At 46.5% G+C, this 25,404-nt stretch overlaps 1 protein-coding gene across 3 annotated transcripts in view; it reads right to left on the bottom strand.

The window, feature by feature from the left end:
• The window catches only part of rhbdl1 (rhomboid, veinlet-like 1 (Drosophila)), a 29,270-nt gene extending 4,747 nt beyond the window's left edge, over window positions 1-24,523 (bottom strand). For 2 of the 3 annotated variants that reach the window (XM_057033340.1, XM_057033356.1), the window contains exons 1-7: window positions 24,031-24,523; window positions 18,314-18,472; window positions 10,778-11,002; window positions 9,788-9,936; window positions 9,584-9,696; window positions 1,528-1,628; window positions 93-153 (exon numbers count right to left, since the gene is read on the bottom strand). In XM_057033340.1, the coding sequence (XP_056889320.1) occupies window positions 93-153; window positions 1,528-1,628; window positions 9,584-9,696; window positions 9,788-9,936; window positions 10,778-11,002; window positions 18,314-18,472; window positions 24,031-24,069 (847 nt within the window). In that variant the 5' untranslated portion in view covers window positions 24,070-24,523. The remainder of the gene's footprint in view (window positions 1-92; window positions 154-1,527; window positions 1,629-9,583; window positions 9,697-9,787; window positions 9,937-10,777; window positions 11,003-18,313; window positions 18,473-24,030) is intronic. The other variant, XM_057033346.1, reaches the window with a different exon arrangement.
• Window positions 24,524-25,404: the final 881 nt, after the last annotated feature.

The raw sequence follows: 25,404 nt of genomic DNA, 5'->3' as shown, positions 1-25,404 counted from the left end.
CACTGTCCCCTTAACAACCTGACTATAAACCCCCCATAAAGAGCAACAGTATGACTAAAGACGCAGGACGCCGGTTAAACTGGACAACTTACTGCAAACTAGCGCCAGGATCATGCGGAGCAGCTTGTACGGACAGCGCATTCCAGCCCAATTCTGCAACACAGAGCCAAAATGTCTGGTCAGCACAAAAATAAATCAATAAAAGAATCAGAAAACCAATATTTACTTTAAACATGAGTGCGTTCATAGTTTTGGAAGGCCCCGCTCTTTCTTCCAGGTGTGGTGAATAATCAGACCTGGAAGAAAGGAAATCCATGTCTGGCAGCACATAGACGCGATTATACACCTGGCTGCTTCACTTACTGGTTCCAGCCCAGCGGCACTCTATTAATTAGGGCTGTGATGATTTAAAAGGGGGAGGGTGGGCCAATAAATACTTTTTAAAAATTCTCTAAGGGGGTATGAGAATTATGGCTCCCTGATGTGGAATAAGACAGCTTGTATCTGTGTTCCCAGCTGTGGGAGTGTGACCCAGAGCCACAGCTCTCCCTCATAGCAGCAGAAGAGTAAGGCAAAGTATAAATACAACCTGCTGTGACCACAGGCTGGAATTGCACCCTATGTAGTGCCCCAGCATTTCTCCACATAAACGTTTAATATCTCGGAGGAGGCCTCATCTTGCCTCAGATTTCACATCACACTGGACGAGCAGCTGATGTTAAAAGCAGTTAAAGTAAAGAGAACCACAATCTGAGCTGTGTCAGAGGCTGAAAGTGTGCACAGCGTGGCTCCACGATGCGCTGTGACAGTGGAGCCGCATGACTTCAGGGGAGTCACAACAGGGACATCGAAACTTCACTGAACCTGAAAATGGGCCTGGACGCTGATGCTCGATGGCAGATGGTCGGAAGTTTTCCGGACCACGACTGGCCGAGGGTTTGAGACGTCTTCAAACGCAAACGTACAAGCGTAAAAAAGGGGCCACTGGAGCAGAACTAAGATGGGGCCTTGTAGGATTTTCCTTCAACATCCAGCACCCGAGTGTAACTGACCAAATAAAGAGTCCTGTTTTGCTGTACAGTTACAGAGTTTGTGCTCGGGGCCCATCGGGGCACTTTGATTCTGATCCCTGCTGTCGTCTCACACCCACAGTGGGCTGCAACATTAGTTAAAGTGATTTGTTAGATGTAACGCGCCTCGAGAGCTCTAGAGCAAGGGGGGAGCGTTCCGCTGGTAAACACTGAGACGCCGGAGACCCAGAGAAATAAATGGCGGAACGAAGCATCATGGGAACATCCATGCTTGATTTTCTCCAGTGTAAACAACCCGACACAGCCTTATTTATTAACCCAAGTGTCTTGGCTCATCAAATACCACTGAAACATATCAAGAATTGTTGGGAAAAGATTATATTTGGGATCCGTTGAGACCGGCTGAAAGAAAAAACAAACAGGGTACAACAGGGTTCACTGACGTTTCAATCAAGCCGGATGCAGATGAATGAAATGGTGGTATGTTGACAGTTACCATGACAACGTTGGCCAGATGTGCCGAGCACAGAGCGTAGACGCCGCCTGAGCCCCCGACCACCGGAGCACGCATGTCAGTGATGGAGACGGTGAGCGAGCCTGCGGAGAGACGGAGCAAGAGGACCTATTAGGAGGATTAGGAGGGACAGAAGATGGCAGAACGTGAGCAAAGGGCAGCAACTCCAAGAACAAACGTCCTCAGCATCCAGCAGCAAACCACCCTCCTCCCGCAGGTCTGACAGATCAGATCAAACCTGTTCCGGTGACTGTGCTGCCCAGGCTGCTCTTTAATTCTACGTCTAGGACGTAGAGATGAAGCTTTGGGGGCGTTTAAGTCAGCCTTTCATTATTTGAATTCAAATTAAATTTCATTTCCTTTTCGGAAACATGGAAAGTTTAATAAATGGCTTTATCTCCCCTCCGAAAGAAAAGAAAAGAAAAGAAAAATCCCGCTCACGACGGTCGTTGATCAAAGCAAAGCCAGTGGAGCCCTGAAGAGGGGAGAAGTTCCAATTTGGTGGTCTGGAGCTACGCCTTTTATAGATTTGCAGGCAAAATGTGAGCTGTGGCCAGAAGCCAAAAGTGCCCTTTAACAGACACAATATAATATCAAAGTAGAGCCTCGGTGACAGCAGCAGTGTCAAGGGTATCAGCATCATGACTCTGGAGACTAATTACACCATCCTCATGAATACTCTGCTGTTATATAGAAACAGTTAAAGCCTCTCTGCTGCTGTTGAGAGGTGGATTGGTTCCTATTCAGAATGAGAGTGGGTTTCGCGTGTGTATCAATTAGCTTCACCTGCAGAATGTGGACCTCAGCGTCCACACCACCAAACTGTCCACGTCAAAACTTAAATCGTAGACACAGTCGGAAGAAAAGCGCGGATTGTTTCGCAGGACTCTGCAGAGGCGCCGCTGCGGTTCCAATTGGGAATGCGGCGGCGGTGCGGCGCACCTGCAAGAGGGGCTGCGCTGAGTGACACTACAAAGTGGGACAGAATTCCAAGCAGGGGAAATCACAATGGCAGCCGCTTGCGAGGACGGCATCAGATGCTGCTAATTATGCAAATGAGCTGATAAGCGCGGTGGAGAGGACTGATAAAACAAAACGGCCTCTTTTTAATCACAGTTGGGGCTTGCTGGAGTGGTAATCTCAGATCTATAATGCATGTCCTAACATTCACTCTGCGCGTGTGCGTGTGTGTGTGTTGTGCACGTGCAGAGTAAACATCATTTCCAAGAACGCCTCGTCAGCTTGTGGACGGCCCCTTCACTCATTCCTCTGTTCCCGCACTCACGCAGATTCACGGGGCATCTGAAGGTTGGTGCTTCAGCTCCAGATCTGAGGAGATTTACTGCGCCCCATTTTGTTAGTTCCACAAAATTGCAATTACACAGCGCAGCGTTCTGTCTGTGGTCTCTGATCTCTTCAAAGTAAAGGGGAAAGTGAGCTGGAGCCACATCAGCAGCATCAACATTTGGGGCCCTTTTAATCTGAATCTTCTCCACAGTTTTGAGGTGGATCTGTGACTTCTGGACTCCAGGGAGGTTCAGTGAATATAGGACTAGGACAACTTCTAGAGTAGTGAAAATTCTGACTTTTAACAAACTTTGATTGCAATCAGAGCGATCTAAAGGGCTTATTGCTTTAAGTTGTGAAGTAAGATGAATTGAAGTAATGCCGCCATCCACGGATGAAGGGGACGACTCAGAGAAAACAAGCCGCTCTTTCCTCTTTGCCGCTGCGCTTTGGTTAGTCGCTCTCAAGTACATTATGAATATTAAACAGGCCTGTCATGTGGGCTCTCCTGCTTTGGGGGATTTAAGATTTAGGATTCCAGCTCACAGCAGGAGCTGAGACATCACAGGGCAGATTATATAATATTGCTATTCTAAAGTCATCATCAACATCTCTGTAGGCTCCCATCACGAAGCCCACATCCACGTATGGTGTAATCCCCGCCGCCACTCAGACAACTAATAAAACAAAACAGACTTGCTTTACAATCACTGTTACCCAAGGCTGCCCTTAAGCTGCAGGTGAATTCTGTATTTTAGTTGATGATGACCCAGAGTCTGCCCGAGGCTGCATTACACCACGTAGATACCGACGGCCTGCAGCACCAGTGGAGCCCAGTTTAACGCCGGGAGACCCACACAGCGTCCTTTTCAGTGATCTAAGCAACCTTCGAAGAATCACAGAGCTTTTACAAATTGAAACAGATGACAGAACAAGGCCTGACATTCATTCAGAAGGTCCCTCGGAAAAGATGTTTGGGTTTCATGGACTCCTGTGGGAAATATTTGGCTCCTGCTGCTGAAAGTTCCACTGCTTTAAGCAGTAAACTGCAACATTATCTCGTACGTGTTGGTGCTGCACAGGTAGCATAAAGGGGATGTGTCAGAGTCAGTTTGCTATAACAGCTGTCGGCTGCGTCTGTAAACATAAATGATAAAAATGACCAGACGGATCCAAAATATTCCAACGGCGGGCCAGAAGAACGCCCAGCAACTAGCAGACAGCCGTATGATGATACAACATGCCGGTTCGTCTGTCCTCTGTCACTTCAGAGACAACACCAGGCTTTCAACAGGAGATAAGGGCGATATTTGGGGAACAAAGAGGCTGAAAACACCAGTTATAGTCAGTCTGATAAATTATTACCAACCAATTTAAGGTACGAGGGGACACGCGGACCAGAATAACGAGGATTGGCATTCCATTTCAGGATTGCCGTCTATTTTTTCTGGAGATCACAGCAACAATTTTTTCTCAGCCTACATAGTGTGGGAGTGCTGTCGCTTTTTTTTTTTTTTACTGGGGCTGTCCTTTTCTTCCACGCAGAGCCGGACGGAGTGTTTTAAAGCTCCAGGCCTGACAGGCAGTGCTGCAGTCAGCGGGCCGCCGCTGTCAGCTAATAAACTGGGGAAAAGTCCAATTGGATTTATTTACGACGGACAAAAAAAAGGAGATTTCAGATACGGGATGGTGAGAAGATGAGCGATCTTTTAACATAAATGTAACATGGAGCACCTGGATCACACTTTCGTGTCCAGGAATTCTCAATGTAAACGCATCAAAACTCTATTGGTGTATCTGAATTGTGTTAAAGCCTGTTCTCTTTGTTTCTGCCGAGCTGATTTGCTTTCCTTTTAAACAGTGATAATAGTGTGTGACATATTTACTGGACTTTTTTTTTTGGTCACCTGCATTTTAAAAGGATAAATGTCAGTTTGACCATCTATCACAGGCCTTTTGTCTCATCTCCAGTCTCCAAGACTTCAAATGTCATTTAATAGAGTGGCATCGATTTCAGCTTCATTTCAAGTATACGGCTACTGCCAAAAGAGGGGGCTTTATTAGATATATTTTCCACCTGCAAAGGCGATGGACGGCTATGTCATCCAGACAGAGGGATAAGATCTCTGTCACTGCTGCTTTCAATCAAGCGGAGCGGCGAACGGCCCTCCTCCAATATCACATCTCGAGCGTTCTCCCTGGTGTTCTTGTGCAGTTCAGGCAGGAGAAAAGAAACCTTGAATAAGATGTGGAGAAAAAGGCCGACGACAGACATTAAAGGATTGGAGCTGTTGGGCAGCATCCAAACTGTCGGCATCCTCAGAAGCACCTACTCGCACTCCTGCAGTCACAGCAGGGTATTAGACAACCTTTAAACACACATCAAAACACACCACAAAGACAGAAATCGCGTCACGCTCAAAGGACCTGGACTAAAATGCACAGAGAGGATGAAATCGCAGACACCTCTGGGCCGAGGACACCCATGATGGCGCGCTTGATCCGAGGGAGAACCCCAACTAGCCATCACTGGAAACACAATCTAAAATGAGCATGGGAAATGGTTTCATCTCACGCTTCGACAAATATTGCTGTTGTGAAATGACTTCACGTACTAGATGAAAATAGAGGCCCATAAACACGCTGGACTCGCTCCGCACAAACATGCTGCCTCCAATTAGGCTGCATTAAAGTGAGAAGATTCATCACCGCTGGTGCTATTACCGGCAATGCTGCCGGGGCTGCTCGTAGAGGAAGTGAGCTTTGGTGTCGCCCAGAAAGGGCTGACTGTGGGGCGGGAATTACCATAATCATACTGGCAGCCTCTGCATCACGCCAAGGTCACCCTGTTACAGTTTAGCTCAGCACCAGGGGAGTTCATCACAAACACAGGATCAGATTCTTCAGGCCGCTCGAAACACAGTGGTGAAGACATTTGGCTGTTATGTACTAAATATATCTCAAGGTCACAGCCACATGTTCCATCACTGGGCCTTGATAGTAAAAATAACAAAGGTATAACTGATATTCTGCGTCCAACAGCAGCAAAGAGATGGCTGCAGAGTCCTAAAAAGGAATCCAGATCTCGTCCACTACGTCAAAGTCGTACACTGCTGGTGACACAAGGGAGAGACAGGCAGAGAGACTAAACTGTGAGGACAAGAGCAGAAACATCACATTAATGTATTAATCGCTCTCAATTACACATTATGTCATATAAAATATCAGCTAACAGCTATTTCCCAGTATTCTCCTCTCTGATAATGTTGTGTTTTTGCCATCTCTCACACTTTGATGGTTCAAGTTCCCATGATGTATTTGATATTACATTATTATGTTTCATTACACCTTGATTTAAAAGCCTCTTACACGCCTGTAATGAGCCAGAAAACTGTCCGCAGGACCACATTTAAATAAATTGTGTTTAAATGTGGAGGGGGAAAAAACAGACCGCAGAAAATCTATAGATCACCCCTCGCCTATTGCAAATTCTGGCATCGAGCCATGAAAGAGACTCTTGGCCATGAACCAACAGCCTCTGCTCACTGGAGGCACATGTACTTATATGTATATTGACCCCTACTAAATATAAGCAGGGTGCTTTCATAAAGGCGGCGATCAGTGCCATCACGGTAAATTAGAAATGGTAGATTATATGGGCAAAACTGAACCTAAAGACCTGCCGTCATTTTCAGACCTAAAAGGTTTTCATCAGCATGAACGCAGAAGCAATAATGATGCGTAATTAGCACCTGCAGCAGTGAAAACGAAGTCGACAAAACTGCCCGCTGCCACGGCAACTTTAATCAACTCCTGCATCCATCCTCTGGTGCCGTCATCTATCACGTTTCCAATCATTTCCAAACAGCCTGCCGACATCATGAGGACACGTGTCTTCGCTGCAGTCCACCGAGGACAGCAAAGAGCTTCACAAGGATTCTGGATGCAGACGGGAGGAAAAACTCCCTATATTATTTAAGCATTCCATAGGTTGCTCTCTCAGTCACCCAAAGTTCTCTCTGGATTTCCAGCCCAGGTGGAAATGGAAGATTTTTTTTAATTTGCAGAGATATTTTTTAACTTCTGAGGTTTTTTTAATCCATAGATCAGAGCAGAATAAAGATCTGAAGTCTGTTCACTCATATCGGCACGTGGTGGTATCTGCAGCTTACGTGGCAGACATGGGTCGGACCTAAGAGAGTCCGGAAACCCTGTGGAAAACGTTCTGCTGCCAGCAACATCATCCAGCATGAGCGGTTTGGAGCTGGGTCAGTCAGTCCCGGGAGGCATATCCTTGGAGACCTCCACATGCTAGCCAGAAGTGTTAGTTACTGGGATGAATCAATGGACCGAATGCTGCATCCTCATGTACTGGTGAAGCCGGGTCTGGGTCCCACCTGGTGCCTGACAACGCCTGGCCTCATGCAGCTGCAGCACGTCCACGGCCCACTGAGTGATACAAATGTTTCCTTCTCATCTTGAAAAGACCGTCCTGATATTTTACCTTAATCGAGTGAAAAACAGCAGGAAAACTGGAGCTCTTTCTGAGGAATACCAGGGTGTTCCGGCCCTAAAGCACGTGAGCAATCAGCAGCGTTTCAGATGGTGCAAGTGCGGCAAAGCAATTATTACTGAGGGTATGTGAGGAAAAGAACCAGGGTCTGAACAGCCCTGTCAGAAAGTAATTACACATTTGTTTCTTTTTGTACAGAAAACCTGATGTTTCCATTTTTCCTCACAGAATAAAGATTTGCAAATGCGGACGGCCACGTGCTGGATATAAAAACAAATACGGTGCTTGTTCCCTTTCAAGTAGTGTTATTGTCAGGACAGCAGAGATGTGTCTACATGAATTTGAGAGTTATTTGAGAACAGTTTTAGGGGTTCTGACAACCCTTCAGAAATTCCTCTGGCTTTGAAACGTACCCTGCGGTGCAGAGAACGCCAGGCTGAACGCATAAAGGCGCAGTAAGTGCGTACAGCCTGTCACTTCACAAATGCAAACGCTTGGTGCAGCTGCAACCTGGAGGATCTGCTGAGGGTCAAATATAACAAGCTTCATAGGTGCGTGGGCTGATAGGAGCAGATGCCTTAATTGAGCTTGTGAGCTAAAAAAGACTGCATGAAGATAAAAATCAGACTGCCATGGGTGATAAAATATAGAAAGACAAATTTAAAAAGCAAAAAACCCCAAAGTAATCTGTTTATAGGATCAAATCACGCAGACATCAGAATAATAACAGGACTGCTGTGTGGAGCCTCCTGATAGTGTGCTTTTGTTAAGTGGAGGTGAATGTGCTGTGAAACTGGAGGAATCATTTGTTCCTACACAATAACAAAAAACACCAGGGCTATTTTAATACTTGTTAATCATACGATTCAGAATTAGTCTGTGTTGTTAATCAGGTCCTAAAACTCAAATATCCACACTAAAAATGCACCTACAAAAGCCATGTTGGGTGTAAGGTCGGCCTTCAGGACATCCCCCACTGCGCCCAAAGATTGATGGATGGCTCCTGTCTGCGTACTTACCTGCACGCCACATCCCTGCTTCGGTATTCTGCAGACAGACCTGCCTCTGGTCAGCACCCCCCCACCCCGTGGCTCAAACAAGCGGTCACAGTGCAGCTCCTTCATAACCTCCATTTTTAAATCCCTCATCCAGCAGGAGATTCTGTGAGTAATAAAAGAGGTGAGCCAGCTCCGCCCAGTGATTCCAAAGACTGGAGCTCAAGTCATCATAGTGGAGATTTTAGTTTGGTTCTGAACACAAAATAGAGCTCAAATTCCATTTCCAAGAGTCGCGCGGAGCTTCAAAGTGCAACACAAGCTTCATTTTGAGGACGACAGTGCAAGTGAAGTGCAGAAACCCGAATGAACGCGGGACAACTCTGGGTTCTGCAGTCATAAATATCACCATCTCCCACTGCTTTCTGATTCACGCTCCAGCTTAAATCTCATAACAGCATCTCAAACTGCACTCAGGCTAATTCCCCAGAGAGAACAGCCAGCCCCCACTTTTCCTCCTCTAAGTCACATATTTTCTTGCTCACACTCTGTCATCACTGCGAAAATAAATCAAAGCCACAATAATTCATGAGCGTCGAGAGCGTGTGCGCACACACGTGCAGTGACGGGAGGCGAGGAGCGGACTTTTCTCCCGAGCACAAGAACGTCTGAGCAGAAAGATGCAGAAAAAACGAAGTTCTAGTCACACAGAGATGGACTTAAAATTACAATCCTAAAGTGAATAAGTGTGACTCAATTTAGGATCCAGGTCAGGCGCATTTCCGAGAGCAAAGGTTGGAAAAGGTCGACGCGACTGTGTTAATAAGACGTCTGAAAATGTTAATGGTGGGAGTTAAACACACGCAGTGAGGATTCATAGGCAGCTGCCAAGATTTAAAAGGTGCAATAAGCAAATCAGTGCGAGGAGACTGAAAGTTAATGAGGTTTGTCATCAGCAACGACTCGGCGGGCTGCAGTCAGACCTTTGGGCGGAATGAGTCGCTCCGCTGTGTTCAGTTTGGTGACACTTTTATTCAAAGGTCGGGGTCAGATTTATCAAAACTGGCCTAATCACGGGGGCGCACGCAGCCTACGGGCTGAAAAAGTACTAAAATTAAAAATTGTACATCTATATAAATGACTGGAACAGTGATTTTTCCCAGTCTTATCTGCAGCATGATTAATTTTGGCTTTATGTCATTGCTGCGGGCTCTGTGGAATATGCATTTTAAAGGATCCTCACCAGCGAGCACTCCTGCCATGTACAGGAGACTGATCCGTAAGATGCCGTGAACCATCTCCAAAGGAACGCCGATCATGAGCTGCAGCAAAGCGTTGAAGCCCAGCTGCTCCAAACTGCACAGAGCAGACAAAGACGGAAAGGACGGTCCAAAACCTGCAATATCTTTTCCATCGCACGACATTCCCACGACGAGGGTGGCCTTACCCGACGTGCATAAACATGTAGCTGAAGAAGCGCCACACTTGTGCGCGGTGGCCGGGGTGGTACACCAGGGGGCTCTTCATGAAGTCGGGCTGATACGTCTGCAGGACCCACTTGTTCAGCATGATGCCGTAGCACATGAACACGATAATCTGCAACGCACACAGGCAGGAGACCGGCCGTGATGGAACACAGGCTGAAACCGCGAAACTCGTAAAAGCCGCAGGGCTGGCGATCATTAGAAATGTGCAACTGCTGCCCCTGGGGGGGTGTTGAGGGGGACATCTGGTTAAATTCCATTAACTTCTTTTCATAACATAACACCTAATTGTCTGTGTGAATTAAAATGCCTGGTCATTATCCCATCGTCACTGTTGAGCGCCTGGCTACTCAGAATTATGATGATCTCGGGCAAAATGGTTAAAGTTTATTAGGAAGCTGTGAGCAGAATCCAGAGATATTTTGAAAATAGCAGTCATTTTATTAAAGCCGTTGCCATCATTATGCTGCAATTTAATTATCCTAGACTGTGTAATATGTGTAATCTCTATCTTTAGAGGCTGTTAACAAGGACTGCTGATACCAGAGTCACATGTGATATGTGAATACTGCAGGGACCCAGATAGAACCTGTTATCTCCCGCCACGTCAAAGAAAACTGGACTGGTGACCTGAGGTCTACCTTCCTTGTCTTGGTAAGACCTTCCAAGAGTTGTTGAGTTGAGTGTGTTGAAGGCTGCAGTCGTGTGTCATCAGATTATTGGAGGAAGTGCACAAAACTACATTTGTAGCACGTAGCTGCCTCTGTCATATAAGTTTAGCTAATCTTCCACTCACTGGTGGCCTTTGAGCCGGGCAAAGGTCAAGGTGGCAAAGAATGTTTAAAGGCAGCTTTAGGGGGCAGCGGATCATAGTCCAAACACTAAAGCAGAACAAACACCTTCCCTGAAGAGTTGCATCAGGAATCTACGATGTCCCTGAGTCTAAATCTCACCTGGATGATGGTGACGACGGCAATGAAGACAGGCGGGGGGCACAGGCGGTTCTGATGGAAGTACCAGCGACGATCCGTCTCGCAGGGCAGGATCTCGTAGGCCACATAGCGGACAAACCGTTTGTACAGACCCAGCCCCGTCTCATCCAGCAGGATCTCCCTCTGCAGCGTGCGGCGGCCGTTGGCGATGGCTCGTCGGAAACTGCTGGAGCGCTTGCTGCTCATCTGAGGAAAAGGGGGAAAGTGTGTGAACGTGTGTGAAACTACAGAGCGCTGCTTTAAAGCTAACTCCTTGCTACAGTTGCAGAGTCAAACTTTATGCAAAGCTGAGCAAAAAGAAGCAATAAACTCTGTGATAAAAGAGACAGCTGCTGTTTAATGTAGCGTCACAAGGGAAAAAAACAGTTTGATCAGTAAATAAGATCTTTTAGTATCTTGTCTTAAAAGAGCTACATATTAGATTGGATAGACATGGATGTATTTATTTTTTCTGTCTCTTTACTCTGCATACGCTGCTACTATAATTCAATTTCCCCACGGGGATGAATAAAGTTCATCTTAATCTTAATCTTAATGTAAAATATCACTGCATTTGTTGTGTGGATAGGAAAGAGCTTCACATCTACGGGTCTGGCTTATAAAGCAGCGTGCACTAGAAATAACAGCAACATTTTTCACATTTAGCATCAAACTATATTTAAAAGAGTGGTGTGATTTTTTAAAAGTGACTTTTTAGGATATTTTCAACTATATTTTCCATCTTAGAACTATATCAAATAGTCAAATGATAAATATTAAATGTTAAATATAGACGTTAAATGTTACATGAAAATGTTCAATGTAAAGGTAAAATTAAATTCTAAATAATAAAATCTAAATGTTGAATCTAAATGTTAAAAAGTTATTATTATGGCTGTAGATTCATAAATGTTCATTTCCCCAGATATGTTGAATTGAATGATTGATAATTCGTTAATTCCTGTTACAGTAAAGTAAGTAAATTTGCATATTCAGCTCCACATTCAGTTCCAGTAAATCAACAGATTTAGACTTTAGATTTAGATAAACACGTATATTTAGTTTTATCCCAAGATTAATGTGTGGGTGTTTAGGAAAAATACTGTCTATACAGCATATATATGATATTTTTAATATATATCATATATATATATGATTCCTGCTTACAAGATTTGAGATTCTTCTCATTTAAACATCAAGATCAACTTGTTGCTGACTGATTGTGTGACAGACTGATTTGACCTTGATGAATTGAATTAGTGAAAGTATTTTTATCAGTGTTAAAAACTTGAGTGAAACATTGATAAAAACGTGTTATTTACCTTGTAAATAAAAAAGGGCCTCGTAGTGAACCTTGAGGTATCCCCTTGTAGACAAACTCAAGCTCAGAAGAAACAGCTTCTGTGGGCAGCCTGGGCTCTATGCTTGCTAACCAGCCTACTGCATATACAGAAAGTTACAGCTGAACTCAACAAAGCGGTCGCACAAAAAGCTTTGAACCGCTTGAAATGAAAAGATTATGAAACATATACATGTTGTCTGTTCTGTCGCAAGAAATGGCAACGCTGCAGCTCCCTTTAAAGGTTAAAAAAACAGAACTCAAAACCAGATTGTGTGTGTGTGTGTGTGGTGTGTGTGTGTGTGTGTGTGTGTGTGTGCGTGTGTGTGATGCACGGCAGCGTTGACGCAGCTCAAACCCACACACTGAGGAGATTTTGGCCTTGAGAGTCAAATCATTGCGACAAAAAGCAGTCGAGCGACAGACTGAAAGTGAGAAAGAGTTGTGAGTGTTTGCTGGTGAGAAGACCGACGTTTGAGATGTTCGAGGTTTAAAAATGAAATCCATTCTCATCCTAAATACATGTTTTTCTGTGGTTTGACTGCAGGAAAAACCAACCACAGCTGCCCCTTAATTTGCCTTTTAAAAATAAAACGACTCAGAATGAAATGAGAGAAAGGAGTTTAGCAGGGTGCCCGGTACCAAACCGTGGGCGATGGTCACTCTGATTATGGCAGAAAGAGGTGCCTGTTGCAGGGTGATATCCAGAGTGAGCCCAGGCTGATGGCCGTCGAGCAAACGGGAGGACTTTATATTTAGTATGGTAATCAGGCCTGGAAACGTAATTATGCCATACTTGAAGAACGACATCAGAGAGGGAAATTAGTTGGGGAAGATGAGCCGTCCGCCTGGCTGAGCTGGATTCGTGGAATCTCGGGGCCACCAGTGGACAGCAAAATAAACACCACCTGCTTAAATATCATTTAATGGCTCAGAAAAGCTGTTTTGAAGTCGATATTTTCTTGTTTTCTGTTTTGTAGTCGCAATAAAACCGTCCCTGGATCAATCACTGACTCCTCAAAAACTCACACTTTTTTTTGATTCTCCTTCTCTACTCCCAGAAGTCAATTGCCGAGGAAAGTTGTTACTCCGCCTCGCCTTCCTTGACATGCGGGGAGGCTACACGAGTACCGTTAGCTGCCTTCAGAAGCGATGACAGGAGAGAGGGAGAGAGAAACAAAGGAACGAGGAAACGCCGTGGACCTGCCAAATTGTGAACTGGTGTCCAAAAGGAGCGACTAGGCAAGGTGTGCCAGTAAATATATTACATTACAGAATAATGAGAGGCCAGAGGTTGTCTGATGTGAGGATCAGGATTGATACCAGTTCCCTGACAAGGGAATGTCTGCCAGGGAATAATTGATCTGGAGGCTAAGAACACTAAGATAAAGACAGTATTTCCCTTTAGGGAGAGCTGAATGGGCTAAACTGACAGTTTGTGTGTGTGTGTGTGTGTGTGTGTGTGTGTGTGTGTGTGTGTGTGTGTGGTGTGTGTGTGTGTGTGGTGTGTGCGTGTGTGTGTGTGTGTGTGTGTGACAGCAGGCATCCATCCTCCTCCTATTGGAAGCTACATGTTGCCGACTGTACACGCTGCTTTCAGCTGCAGTCAGTTGTTGGTGATGTATTAATTATCTGCACCACATGGTCGATGCTGCGCTGCTCGGTGCTAATTAGTAATAAGAAGGAGAAGCACCAGCTTTTAAGGGCCATTCTGACATTTGCATTGAAGAGTGAAACATGCAGATATCTTGCCCGGACATTTAAAGAGATAATGTGTGATTTGATGCCCCTGCGAGAGGACTCTGCATGGCAACCTCTCTCAACTCTGAATACATCCTGACCCAGATACTCTTGTTCTTCCTCGCCCAAATCCTTTTAAAATGAGAGTACACCTTTTCCCCTCCGTTATTCACGCTGTCCCTTCATGCTTTAATCATCATAGAGTAAAAACTGCTTGAAAACCGCTTCTCTGCAGGACACTTTAGCAAAGTGCAGCACTTTTAGCTTGTAGCCCAAAGAAAACAGGAAGCCTTCCCTGGCGCAATGCTGATAGGTAGCGTCTGTGTCCCTGAGAGAGAGAGATGCATTGTGGGCACTTAATGTGACTTGAAAACTTTGGGATGCAGCATATCAGCAGCCTGCAGAGTTTCTCTCAGCCAGATAAGAGCAAACCCCTCTCTGAGTTCTTCCTGCTATGAACTGTGACACAAACACTCGCTGGCTTTAAAGCCCAACATTTCAATATATGTGGCAGAAATGCCTCCTGAGGGAGAGAAAATTGTTTGCACAAAATAAGACCGAGGTGGGAAAAGCAAGGCAGAGATAATTCGAAACGTGCACTCGCGTGCGCACACTCTCTTCCCCTTTCCATGTAATTAACTGTAGCAGCCATTTTTGATCTGCACCGAGCATTAAACCAATTAACACCCAGAGGAAAACAATGACACACTTTTTCAGTTACACACAGGGAACGTGAAGGCAGTGGAGGAGTCGCTATGAGGGAAACAGCACTTAGAAGGAAAAGATAGCCAGATTGAGAGCGTCGGCATCTCAGCTTTCTTATGTTCTCTGCATAATCACGCGTTCATTAAGTGCGGTTTCATGTGCGTCTGAATCAGACATTTGTCACTCGATTGTCCTGAAGAACTCGTCCAACGGGACTATCTGTTCACAAAGCAGGATGACATTTACGTCCATTCCACAATTCCATAAAGAAGTTAGCCAGCAAGGTAACAGCCACGGCTAATTCAGCAGCAGCCATGAGCGAGTTTACGTGTCGTTACTACTGTTATAATGTATGTTATAAATCAGCATTGAGACGTTCCACGGATACTTTTCTGAGGTTCGCACACAACTGGGCGGGATGTTTCCGCTTGCAGGTCCATCAACATAGCACAGGCTAGCTCACCATCAACTTAAATGGACTCAGAACCGAGCTATCTCAGGGTGCGAGTCTGGCCTCGTTTGGGTTCTGGACAGTTCTTCGGGTCGATTTTAGGCATGTGAAGTGTCCACATGCATTTCATATTATGGTTTGGTTTATTTGCGTGCATGGAAACACACGTATTCTTCAAAGATGGGGGGGAGGGTGTCAAAGGCAGCACTGTGGATGCAGCTGGTGGAGAGAGGGTGGGATTAAGTGGATTATTAGTCAGACACACACCTATGCTCTTTGTGATTGCATGAGAAAGTGTGCGCGCTGTGTGTGTATGAGAGTGTGCGCCGTTTCCCAAGAGAGGCTTTAGCACAGTCTTACTTATTCGAGCCCCCGGCTGAACTGACGGAGCTGGAATCAGCCCGTGTGAGAGACGTGTCGAACACCAACAATGTCAGAGACGCTCTTGTACTTGTGCGCGCACTCAGGCAGCAGAAAAGCTGTTGTGAACGGTGTGATTCAAACATTTCCGCCCACAAGGTCGCGAAAAAGTGGCGCGGAGACGAGGCTGCAGCAGCGAATGGGGAACATCGATTCGGAAAGATGTTGCACACGCGGTGGCGCAGTGGTGAGAGCTGCGGAAAATCCAGACACCCGTGCACATGCTCACGCACAGACAGCCATCCTACATTCATTAAGACCCCACACACGCACCATCTTTTCAATCTGGGGCCCGAATCAATACACTTTTGGCATGTTATGCATATTAATATGCCAATCAAAACTGTAACCTGTAACACGCGGACACATCAATTACATGTCTGACGTTACAGACATCAAAGAATAACACAAAACCACTTTTTATTGCTGAGAACAGACGTATTTTGGCGTGTAGTGTTGAGAAATTCCTGTTCAACTCGGTCCAACAGCATTTCCAATATCACAGAAAATGGCGGGTTGTTTTGCCACTGTGAAGTGGTCGTCACGGCGTTTCTTCCGGGATGATTGCGAGGTGATGCGGGTCGCCTGCAAGAGGAAAGCTGTCCCGCCGAATTACCCAATTACTGTCCCGCCGAATTACCCAACGACGTTGACGTCGCTGCCTGTGATTTTGCCACTGGAGATCCGGACAACACAGAGTGTTTTCTGAAGGTTTTCTCAGTCGAACAAATCAAATGTGGAGCTACAGGATCCTTAAAGGAAGCCGTTGGTGAAGTATGTCATATTTTTATCGATCACGTCAGCAGATTTTGGGACAGTTACTAATGGCGATATTACCATAGGCTGAGTGGCCTTGTTAGGAATATACAGCCACTCAGCATTGGCTAAACCTCCTGAGCTTCTCCAGCTCTCAGCTGGCTGCGCCGTCCTCCATGTCCTCCACTTTTGTCGGGAATTTAGGACTCACACAGACGGGAATTGCTTTCTGGAGCGATAAATGTCAACGCGTATCTCTCCAGATTAGCCACAAATCCCATGCTTGTACCTTCAGGATGTAAACTTTGCACAAAGGTACAAAATTGAAAAGTACAGAACACCATTGCTGCCTGTCAACTCACTGAAGTCCACCGTTTACCTCGCAGTGTTCCGGTGCACGTAAAGGTGTAATGATGACGTCAACACGAGGACGTGTGAGAGGGGGGAAGAAGAATAGCCGCACACCTCTCAGTGGGAGGTCAGACCCGCTATTGCTGCCCGTTTGAAAATGCACAACTGCCCACCTGCGTCGACACGCTAATTTCAGCGTAAAAGCAGTATTTGAGTTACTTGTTAGCTAGCACAAGTGTCTAAGTGTGTTTCTAATTTTCATATTTTTCCATGTCTGAGCATATTGGTTGGGGTTGGGCTGGAGCTGGAGAGTGACTGGGCGTTCTTTTAACTGCCCCTGGAGCCCCCGCCCATGAGCAAGGCATTTCTTGACTGCACGTCAGCCAAAATCTATGTTGCTTTACAGGAGACAAGTCACAGACGAGCGCTTTGGGACACCAGATTCATGTTGGTGAAAGTGAAGAAAGGGAGAATGACAGCGAGGAGGAGAGGAAGACCACTAGGGGTATTCTGTCAGCGACCTGGTTGGACGTGTCGGGCTGTGTGCATCACTTTGTGAGCAGTCACCTGGACCTGTCCCAGACACGTGCACAGCTCGCACATCCTGAGCCGTGCGCTGGAAGGCCAGGCTCCACATTAACATTCAAATATCCTCTAAATTAGTCAGCAAATCGGCACTGGCAGAGCTCATGTGTATGAATGAGGGAGCGTCTGCATCTGAGACGGTGTGTGCTCATCAGATGGGAAGTGGGGGGGAGAGGAGGTGAGATGCTGCTTTAATTACTCATAAATTATTGAAGGCGTTTATATTGCTGCACATTGTACATGCATATAAAGGGTGCATGCGTGCATCATGCAAGTCTTACCAACCAAAGCTGGAGGGGTCAATATCTGTAATCTGGGGAGTCACGGGTTGCTGCTCACTCTTCCAGTGCTCAGCTAATCGAAAGCAATTTGCATTTGGCTGATGGGCGCTTTTAAAAGTGTCGTCCTGTTGGTTGGATTTAAGGTTGTATTTTAATAAAAGACAGGATATGGCACCTGCTCCACACAGCTAATACTGGCAACGACAACAAACAGAGGTGCGTTTAGAGCACGTAATCTCCCTCATTCTGCATTTGCTGCAGACAAAAACTTGATTCTCCTGGTTTTTGGCTTATCTGACCTTCATCGTGTTGTGACAGAAACATCTCGAGCTTGAGAATGTGGCCCGGAGTGAAGAAGCTGTCCTGTCGAGTCAGTAGAAGCATTTTGTCTCAATATTGTCTGGATAATAATTTAATTACCGGTCGATAATTATCAGGAACACTCTGTCAGATAAACATCACGACTCTGTAGAAAACACTGCTGTTTGATGAAAAGTGAAAGTGAAAGTACTTCATCAGCAGCACATCCACACTCTCTTTGTCCCAGGAAATGGGACGTGTGCAAAACGAATGTACGTGAGGCCTTTGTGATAAACTCACACAATATATGCAGAGATATATACACACACACACACACATGTGTATAATAATACTTTAGAATAAATGGAAACTTGCTGCACTGACACTGCAAATCATTAAGGTCAAATTTCAGGGTTCTAGCAGTTGTGGCTGGTAGGGTTGAGAGACTGCATTTACTGGCTTGTAATTGGAAAGATTGACCTTCCTTTAGCAGGACGATGACCTGAATGCTTGAGTCCATTTACGCTCGATGGAAGAGTATCGCCGTGTCCTGTGCTGCTGGACGCCACATATGTGTCGTGGCTACTCACCAGCTCGATGAGCTCCTGGTAGCACACCTGCCCATCTTCGTTGCACTGGACCAGGGCGAACAGCATGTCCAGCTTGGACGGGTCCAGCTGCAGCTCATGGTGCTCCACCAAGCTGGTGAAGTTCTCCACTGGAATGAAACCGGTGTTCTCTGGGTCCAGCTGGAGATAAAGAACAACAGCGAGCTCTCAGAATCTGATAGACAATTAACAGCAGGACGGTTCTTGCTGGGAGCAGTGGGAGGGGACCCGTGCTAATGTGATCACCAGTGCACGATCATCTGCAGGTTCCCTCAGCTGGAATTGAGCTTAAATGATTTTCTATGTTTCTCTGACTTCCTGTCTATTTGTGATCACATTTGTGGCTTACAGATGCTCTAACAATCACTATTCATTCACTTAAACCCCCGGCTGGGTTTCGCACCGCCGATGCTCGTATGCAAGAGCTGCTCACTGTAATTGATTTAAGTGGGAGCGCTTCTGTTTAACTGGACCGCTGCGGACGATAACAGAGCCTGGTTAAAAATGCCGTGTCCACTGTTATTGCTCTCCCCATCGTTCTGCAGATGAGCATTTGTTTTTGCCTTAATGTCCTCAACCTGCCCGAGGACAGACGAGCAAAGCAAACGAGGCCACGTGGACGCTTCCTGTTTTATACTGAAATCTGTCCAGAATGTCAACACCGCTTCTTTCTTTCCGATAATAAAGCGCTGACCTCTCGCTGGAGGAGGTGAGCTTTCAGCTGTTTCATCATGGTGGAGTCAGACTGACTCATCATTGTCCACGTCGTGACCGCGCAAGAAGAATCTCATCAAGGCCCCTTTGATCTGGACATCACCTCCCCCGCGTTAGGGGGAAAACATTAAATGATCCTGCCACTGCTGCAGGATCATTAAAATCCACTCCTCAACCATGGCGCAAGAGAGATCCACCAGGGAATCCACTGGTGTGAGCACGTTTGCACATCTTTAAATCCTTCCTGCGCGTGCTCCGGGCAAACACCCATTCAGTAATTTGTCTAAATGCAATCCTTGCCCCCCCGCCGCACTTTGTCATCTTAAATAACTCCCCTGAAATCACATGTGTTCATTCACCAGGGAAATCAGAGCAGCGGGCCCACGGAGCCGCTGCGTTAGCGTTGATGGATTCCCCCTCTGATGGAAGATGGAAGCAGCAGATTCACCTGGTTGACAAATTTCACTAACATTCTTTGTAACGTTTTCATCAGAGAAAAAGAGCTTTTAACCAGCGTTATCCTAGACTTCAAGAACAGGACTGTGGTTTTGTAAAACACACAATCTCTTCACGCATGGGTGTTTACCCTCTTTATATCATGCACATTATTTAGAATTAATATAATGGATAACAATTTTGCTTCTGTAAAAAGAAACGGACCCAGTCTATTTTTAGATAATCCCCTTAACTGGGTTTCGCATGGGTGTTTGCTAAAACACGTCATTTCTCCTCTGGAGGCTGGTTTAGGAAAACGGGGCAGGAAGATCCCGTGTTTGTGATCTGTAAGGTATCGGGATGACACATGGAAAATAAGGAATAATGAAAGAGTGGAAAATTGTGTGGGATGACATAAAAGAAACAATGCTAAAGGAGAAGAAAGGGGGGAATCTTTGTAAAGAAAGGAAAAGAAAAAAGAGAGCTGGCCAGGCAGAAATGAAAAAGATGCATGGAGGATGACAAAAAATTCCTTTCTGCTGTCTGTTAGTCTCTGCATCAGCCTAACGCAGCAATCTGGCAGTGCCTCCTCTTCTTCTCTTTCCTATAAGAGGGCTGTGACACACTCCAGTGCTCTGCATTCACTCGCCACAGAGGGGAGATAGATCAGATTCTAATGTGCTCCTGGCTCAGCCCAGGCTGACGGGGGAACAGAGAGCCACACAGGGGATGTCTGATTACTGTCAGCCCCCATATGTCAGCACATCACTACACATACCGCAGCCGCACAGACGCAGAGCCATGCTATATACGGCTGTGCACATTCACAGAAAACAGAGTGTTGATGCTGAGCTGTCACACAGCACCGCTGCTTTTCCCCCTCTAACCTTTCTTAGCCGGAGCACGGTGCACTTTTTTTGGGGGGTGGGGGGGGGGTCTGCCAAGGATACAAGAACAGTGGGAATTGGTTCTTGTAGTCAATAAGAGATATCAAATCCTGCGCTGAGGTACAGGGTGATGAATGATGCCAAGACGATTCCCTTTTGTTTCTCCTGGACAGAGTAGAGACACGAGTCAGGAGGAAAAGCAGAGAGAAAAGGGTTGGAAGAAGGAGCAGAAGAGATACTGAGAGCGAAGCAGTTATTGATACAATCCTGCACTGGGGAGGGCGACAATTTGACAAGCTGCAGGTGTTGCCATGGTTACCAATCACCCATGTGTCATCCTCGTCTTGCACCACGCCCCTGCCCTCACATATTGCCTTCCAACAGGCAAAGGAAAGGCACGCAAGGCGACAGGAGATTTGAGGAGTACACACTGGAATTAATGAGGCAGAAATGGGATAAATTAGTGTATTTAAGAAGAGGTGAGGCTGGAGGTCTGGACGTGTCGAGACCATGTGTGTGGCGGGGAAAGCAATGGGAGCAGTGCTGACTGCAGAGGAAGGTCCGTGCGCTAACTTCCACGAGCCTCTGCAGGACAGAGCCGCTTAGCCCGAGCCCTGACCCTCAGACACAACTTCACCTTTCGCTCCTGAAGCGCATCCTTGACATCCTTAACAAAGCTGCAGCCCGTTACCACCATCACAGAGAGAGACTCCGCCGGCGTTCCCGCTAAGGTCGTCAAATTTACGCTGAAACGATACAATGTATTTCAGGGAAGTTGACGACTGACTTCCGATGATTTCTCCACATCACGACCATTCACACAGACAGAAACCCTGTTGTGTTCAGAAGCGAAATGTCTCTGAACACGTCGATCCTGCAGTCTGTTTTCCCGAATGTGTCATTACCATTTTTATAATACACGTTTCTGTCAGCCAGCGTGTGAAGCAGGGTGGGGTTGGAGAGGGGGAGGCAGAGGAACAAGTTTCTTAGCAACCACTATTGCAAGGTTAAAAAAAAACAAAACTGCAGACTTCCTAATCTAATTTTCTGTGGGTGTACAGCGATTAATACCACAATTAGCCACACATATACTAATTAGGATTTGCCTTGTTCGGTGCTAAAAGGGCTCAAGCCTTCACACACCTTTGTACTACAACATTAGTGTCAAACTTCTGTGGGCAAGGAAGTCAACAGAAGCCTTGGCACAGAGTCAGTTCTTCTCTTTGGTCTCTGATCAAGATTGTCGCCTTTAAATAGTCTGCAAAGGACGGCTTTATTTCCAGGGATACGGCATATTTGCATGGTAACAGATAAAACCGCCTGAATTGTCTGAGTGGCCCTCAGGATTATCTGGTGTTTACCAAACAAATCGACCACCGACTCCGTTATCAGTACAACGTGTATTTTGCCATGACGGGTTGAGAGTCATTGCACACACATCTACGAGCAATTTATTGTCCTACTCAATCTACCGGTAAGTGTGTGTCTTCATCTTGTGAAAAGAAACCAGGCTGAAGAAATGTCGCACAGGCGAGGGGAGAACATCAAAACTCTGCAGCACCCGACTGTAGCTGCCCCCACCCAACTGTGCCACCCTAGACTCATGCAAATGAGAGCTGAACGCCCATGTTTGTGACAACTAGAGTGAAGAGTGAGAGGGAATGTCCTTGCAGGACAGATAAAAGTAAAAAGGAGAGAACTGAAGGACACGTCCCCAATTAACTCATTCACGGCAGCATGCTTGAGTTCTGCAAACCATCAAGACACTCGACAGTGGTGCTGCCCTGGAAACACTATCAGAACCACTCTGTGTGTGTGTGTGTGTGTGTGTGGGGGGGGGGTCTTATGTATTAAATGTGAATTCCTGAATACACTAGAAATAGGCTGAGCTCAGTAGGCTGAGCTTCTTGTTGCAGACTAAGACTGAAGTCAATCGTGTTTTCACTGTTTTGTGTTTCTCATCTCCTGCAGCATTTTCAACTAGTTCCGTCTGAGAGGGCTGCAAGCCCACCCCCCACCCCCCACCCCCCTCCACCCACTTTACACCTGCAGTGCTGCTCTATGCTGTGGGATGACCTGCTTTTTCCAAGACAGATGCCCCTTCCCCAAAAGCTTGAACTGTGACAGAGTTCTGCATCTCCTGAGTATTGGACTCCATTCACAGGACACCAAAATGCAACTCAGCATCATGTTTTTGTTGAATGTGTAGTGGGAAACTAAATGTAGCATAAAGTCTCTTTACTGTAGCTATGAAGGACAGATCTGCACAAACGTTCCTCTTGATAAGAGCAGCAGCATAAGGCTTAGACAAACAGCAGAGCTTTGTTAAAAACAGGCCTCCCCCTTTGCACTCCTGCAGCTTTTGGCAGATTGGAGTCCTATTTTATTTTAATTTGAGATTTTTCCAAATTTAAGGCCTCTGAACAGAATCCCAAAGGTGGATCCAGCCTGTTGTGAGCCAGTGTGGTTCAGACACGTGCTTAATAGGAATTCAGTTCCCTCAACTGTTGCCTTGCAAACTGCGTCCATGGACCACCTGACAGAATCGGACCAAAACCACAATCAATAAGGAAGCCAGCCGTTGGCAGAGTGGGAATGTCAACAACATTTTCAGCAACGTTGCAAATATCGACACAGACGAGTCAGCCAGAATAAATGTGCCTACAACAAAGAACATATGTTGCCGAGGGATCATTAAGGAATTATTAGTATTGCGACTGAAGCGTTTGTGACTCACCGGCGTCTTCTTGTTCAGCCCACATGGGCTTCATAGTAGAGGATAAAAGATAGCAGAGGATATAAGATTCATAAGAAGGGAGGAAAATGACAGAGGTCTGTTGATTGAAGTGTTGCTGAGGGGGCATTTGTGACCGCAGAACGTCGGTGCTGAAGGGCTGCGGTGCTCTGCCAGAACTGTGGCCCACTTCAGCCATGAAAACATGGAAATAACCCAAACAAAAGGCACAAAAAATAGTCTGTCATGCTGACACGCACAATTCTACGGGTGCTTTCTGGGTCAACTTTGCCTTCACGTCCATTTTTTTTTGTTAATTTTGGAGGCGTAGACCGAAGCTGACTTACAGACGAGAGTGAAAGAAACGGTGGTTTGGGTGGAGGACGCCGAGAACCCAGAAGAAGAGAAATGTTTGATTAGCTGCCATATAGCCAGAAATGGTACAGCTGCGAACCAACCCCATAAGTCAAATAACAGCTTCTATTCTGGACAGCCTGAGAGTACCGTGAAAGACCGTGCACGGTCCATGCACACGTGTGACTGTGGCTGCAGCAAACACTAAAGCAAGTGCACTGTGACGGCGTTCTACTCCACGCAACTGTCCTTGGGAAGTGTGACAAAATGTCACCCCCATCCATGCATCCATCCATCCACCCATCCACCCATCCACCCATCCATCCATCCTCCCATCCATCCATCCATCCATCCATCCATGGTTTATGATCTGACCCCACATTCGGGGCCCACATGTGTCTCCGTGCACGCAGACGTTGCACCGTCTGTCATATTGCCACTGCAAACAGCCCCACGCTATCAAGCCCAGCATCAGCTCGCACCCGCCACGTCTCAATCCCTGGATAGGCGGTGGGGTGAACAAGAGACCGTAACCATAGAAACCGCTACCGCTGCCTGCTCCCTCACTCACTTACCTGCTCTTGTATGAGCTGAAACAAGGAGCTTCTATCCATATACTGGCCAGGGAGGTGAGAGGAGCCGCTGAGGACAAGGGCATAGGGAGGACCGAGGGGGCGGTGGTAGCGGTGTTCTTAAGGACGGGGCAGAGCAGATGCAATGTGGTTGTAGGTAGCAGCCGGTGCTGAAATTACAGCGTCAGGCCCCTCCGTAGCTTCCGAGTCCCCCCCCCTTGATGATGAAGAAATCCTGGTGAGCTGCTTCTTGTTGATGCCCGTGTCACTGGAGTCAGAACCCGCTCCGTGTGGATCTGCACTGGTGCCAATGCAAATGATGGTGTGTTGCCGGTGCGGCGTGGCGTGGCGTGGCGTGGCGCGACAGTCAAGCCAGTTTCGGGAGAAGACGGGCAGGCATTCAGGCAAGACGGACCCAGCAGCAGCTCTCATTCACTCTCCTCCTCCTCCTCGCTCTGTCTCTATCCCATTGCACTGACTTCTGCCTCTCTCTCTCTCTCTCTCTCTCCTCAAACACACTGCGTCTGCTGCATAACAATGAAGCAGGGGAGGGAGGCGGCCTTACTCTTCCAATTGGAGAAGGAGAAGGAGTGGCTGTGGGCTGCGGCTCCTCTCTTCACTACAACTAAGACATCTTGGGTCAGGAATAGAGGATGGGCTCCACTGCGGTTTTGCATTTTACTACTGGCGCCCCCTCCCTCATTAGACAAACCCAAACAGTGGGAGCAAGACAAAAGCTGCAGGAGGACGAGTGTGCGGTTTTAAAAAAAAAAAACATGTCACAACTGTCTTCATTTTAGGGTTGCATAGAGAACAAAAGAGAGGAATCAGATTAGAGAGCAGGAGAAACTCTGATCTCATTATGAGCACAGGCAAATTAGCACTGCTGCTCAATGAAGCGCTCCTTTACTCCCGCACAAACATGAAATCGTGCAGTTACACGGCACAGCGAGCTAAATCAAATACTAACAACAAAAGACTAGTGTGCTCAACACAACAGTGAAGCAATTAATGCCACCAAATGACATGTTTTGTTGGCGATTAGTTGTTTTTATAATCCATAACAAAGCATATCGGAGCAGCTAAAAATAATTCAAATGAAGGCAAAGACTTGGCAGGGGTTCTGTATCCCCTCTTCTTAAAATTAGAAGCAGGCCTAGATAATGTGAGGGATTATGGGGTGGTTATATACACTGAAGGTTAATACAGCGTGCACATGCTGGCTGCTTTCACTAATGGTGGCCTCTGGCAGGGTGAACAACACTGCCTCTGTCTGTTTGAGCTCCTTTACTGCAGCACATGCTTGGACTTCCTCGCAGGTAATGAAGGCGTAATAATCGTTCTCAGTATTTACCAGGACTGACGGGCTGATGATGA

This window comes from Takifugu flavidus, chromosome 1, assembly GCF_003711565.1.
Source record: "Takifugu flavidus isolate HTHZ2018 chromosome 1, ASM371156v2, whole genome shotgun sequence".
NCBI classification, from domain to species: domain Eukaryota; kingdom Metazoa; phylum Chordata; class Actinopteri; order Tetraodontiformes; family Tetraodontidae; genus Takifugu; species Takifugu flavidus.
Note: the sequence above shows the minus strand (reverse complement) of the source record. Positions and strands in the feature narration are given on the sequence as shown.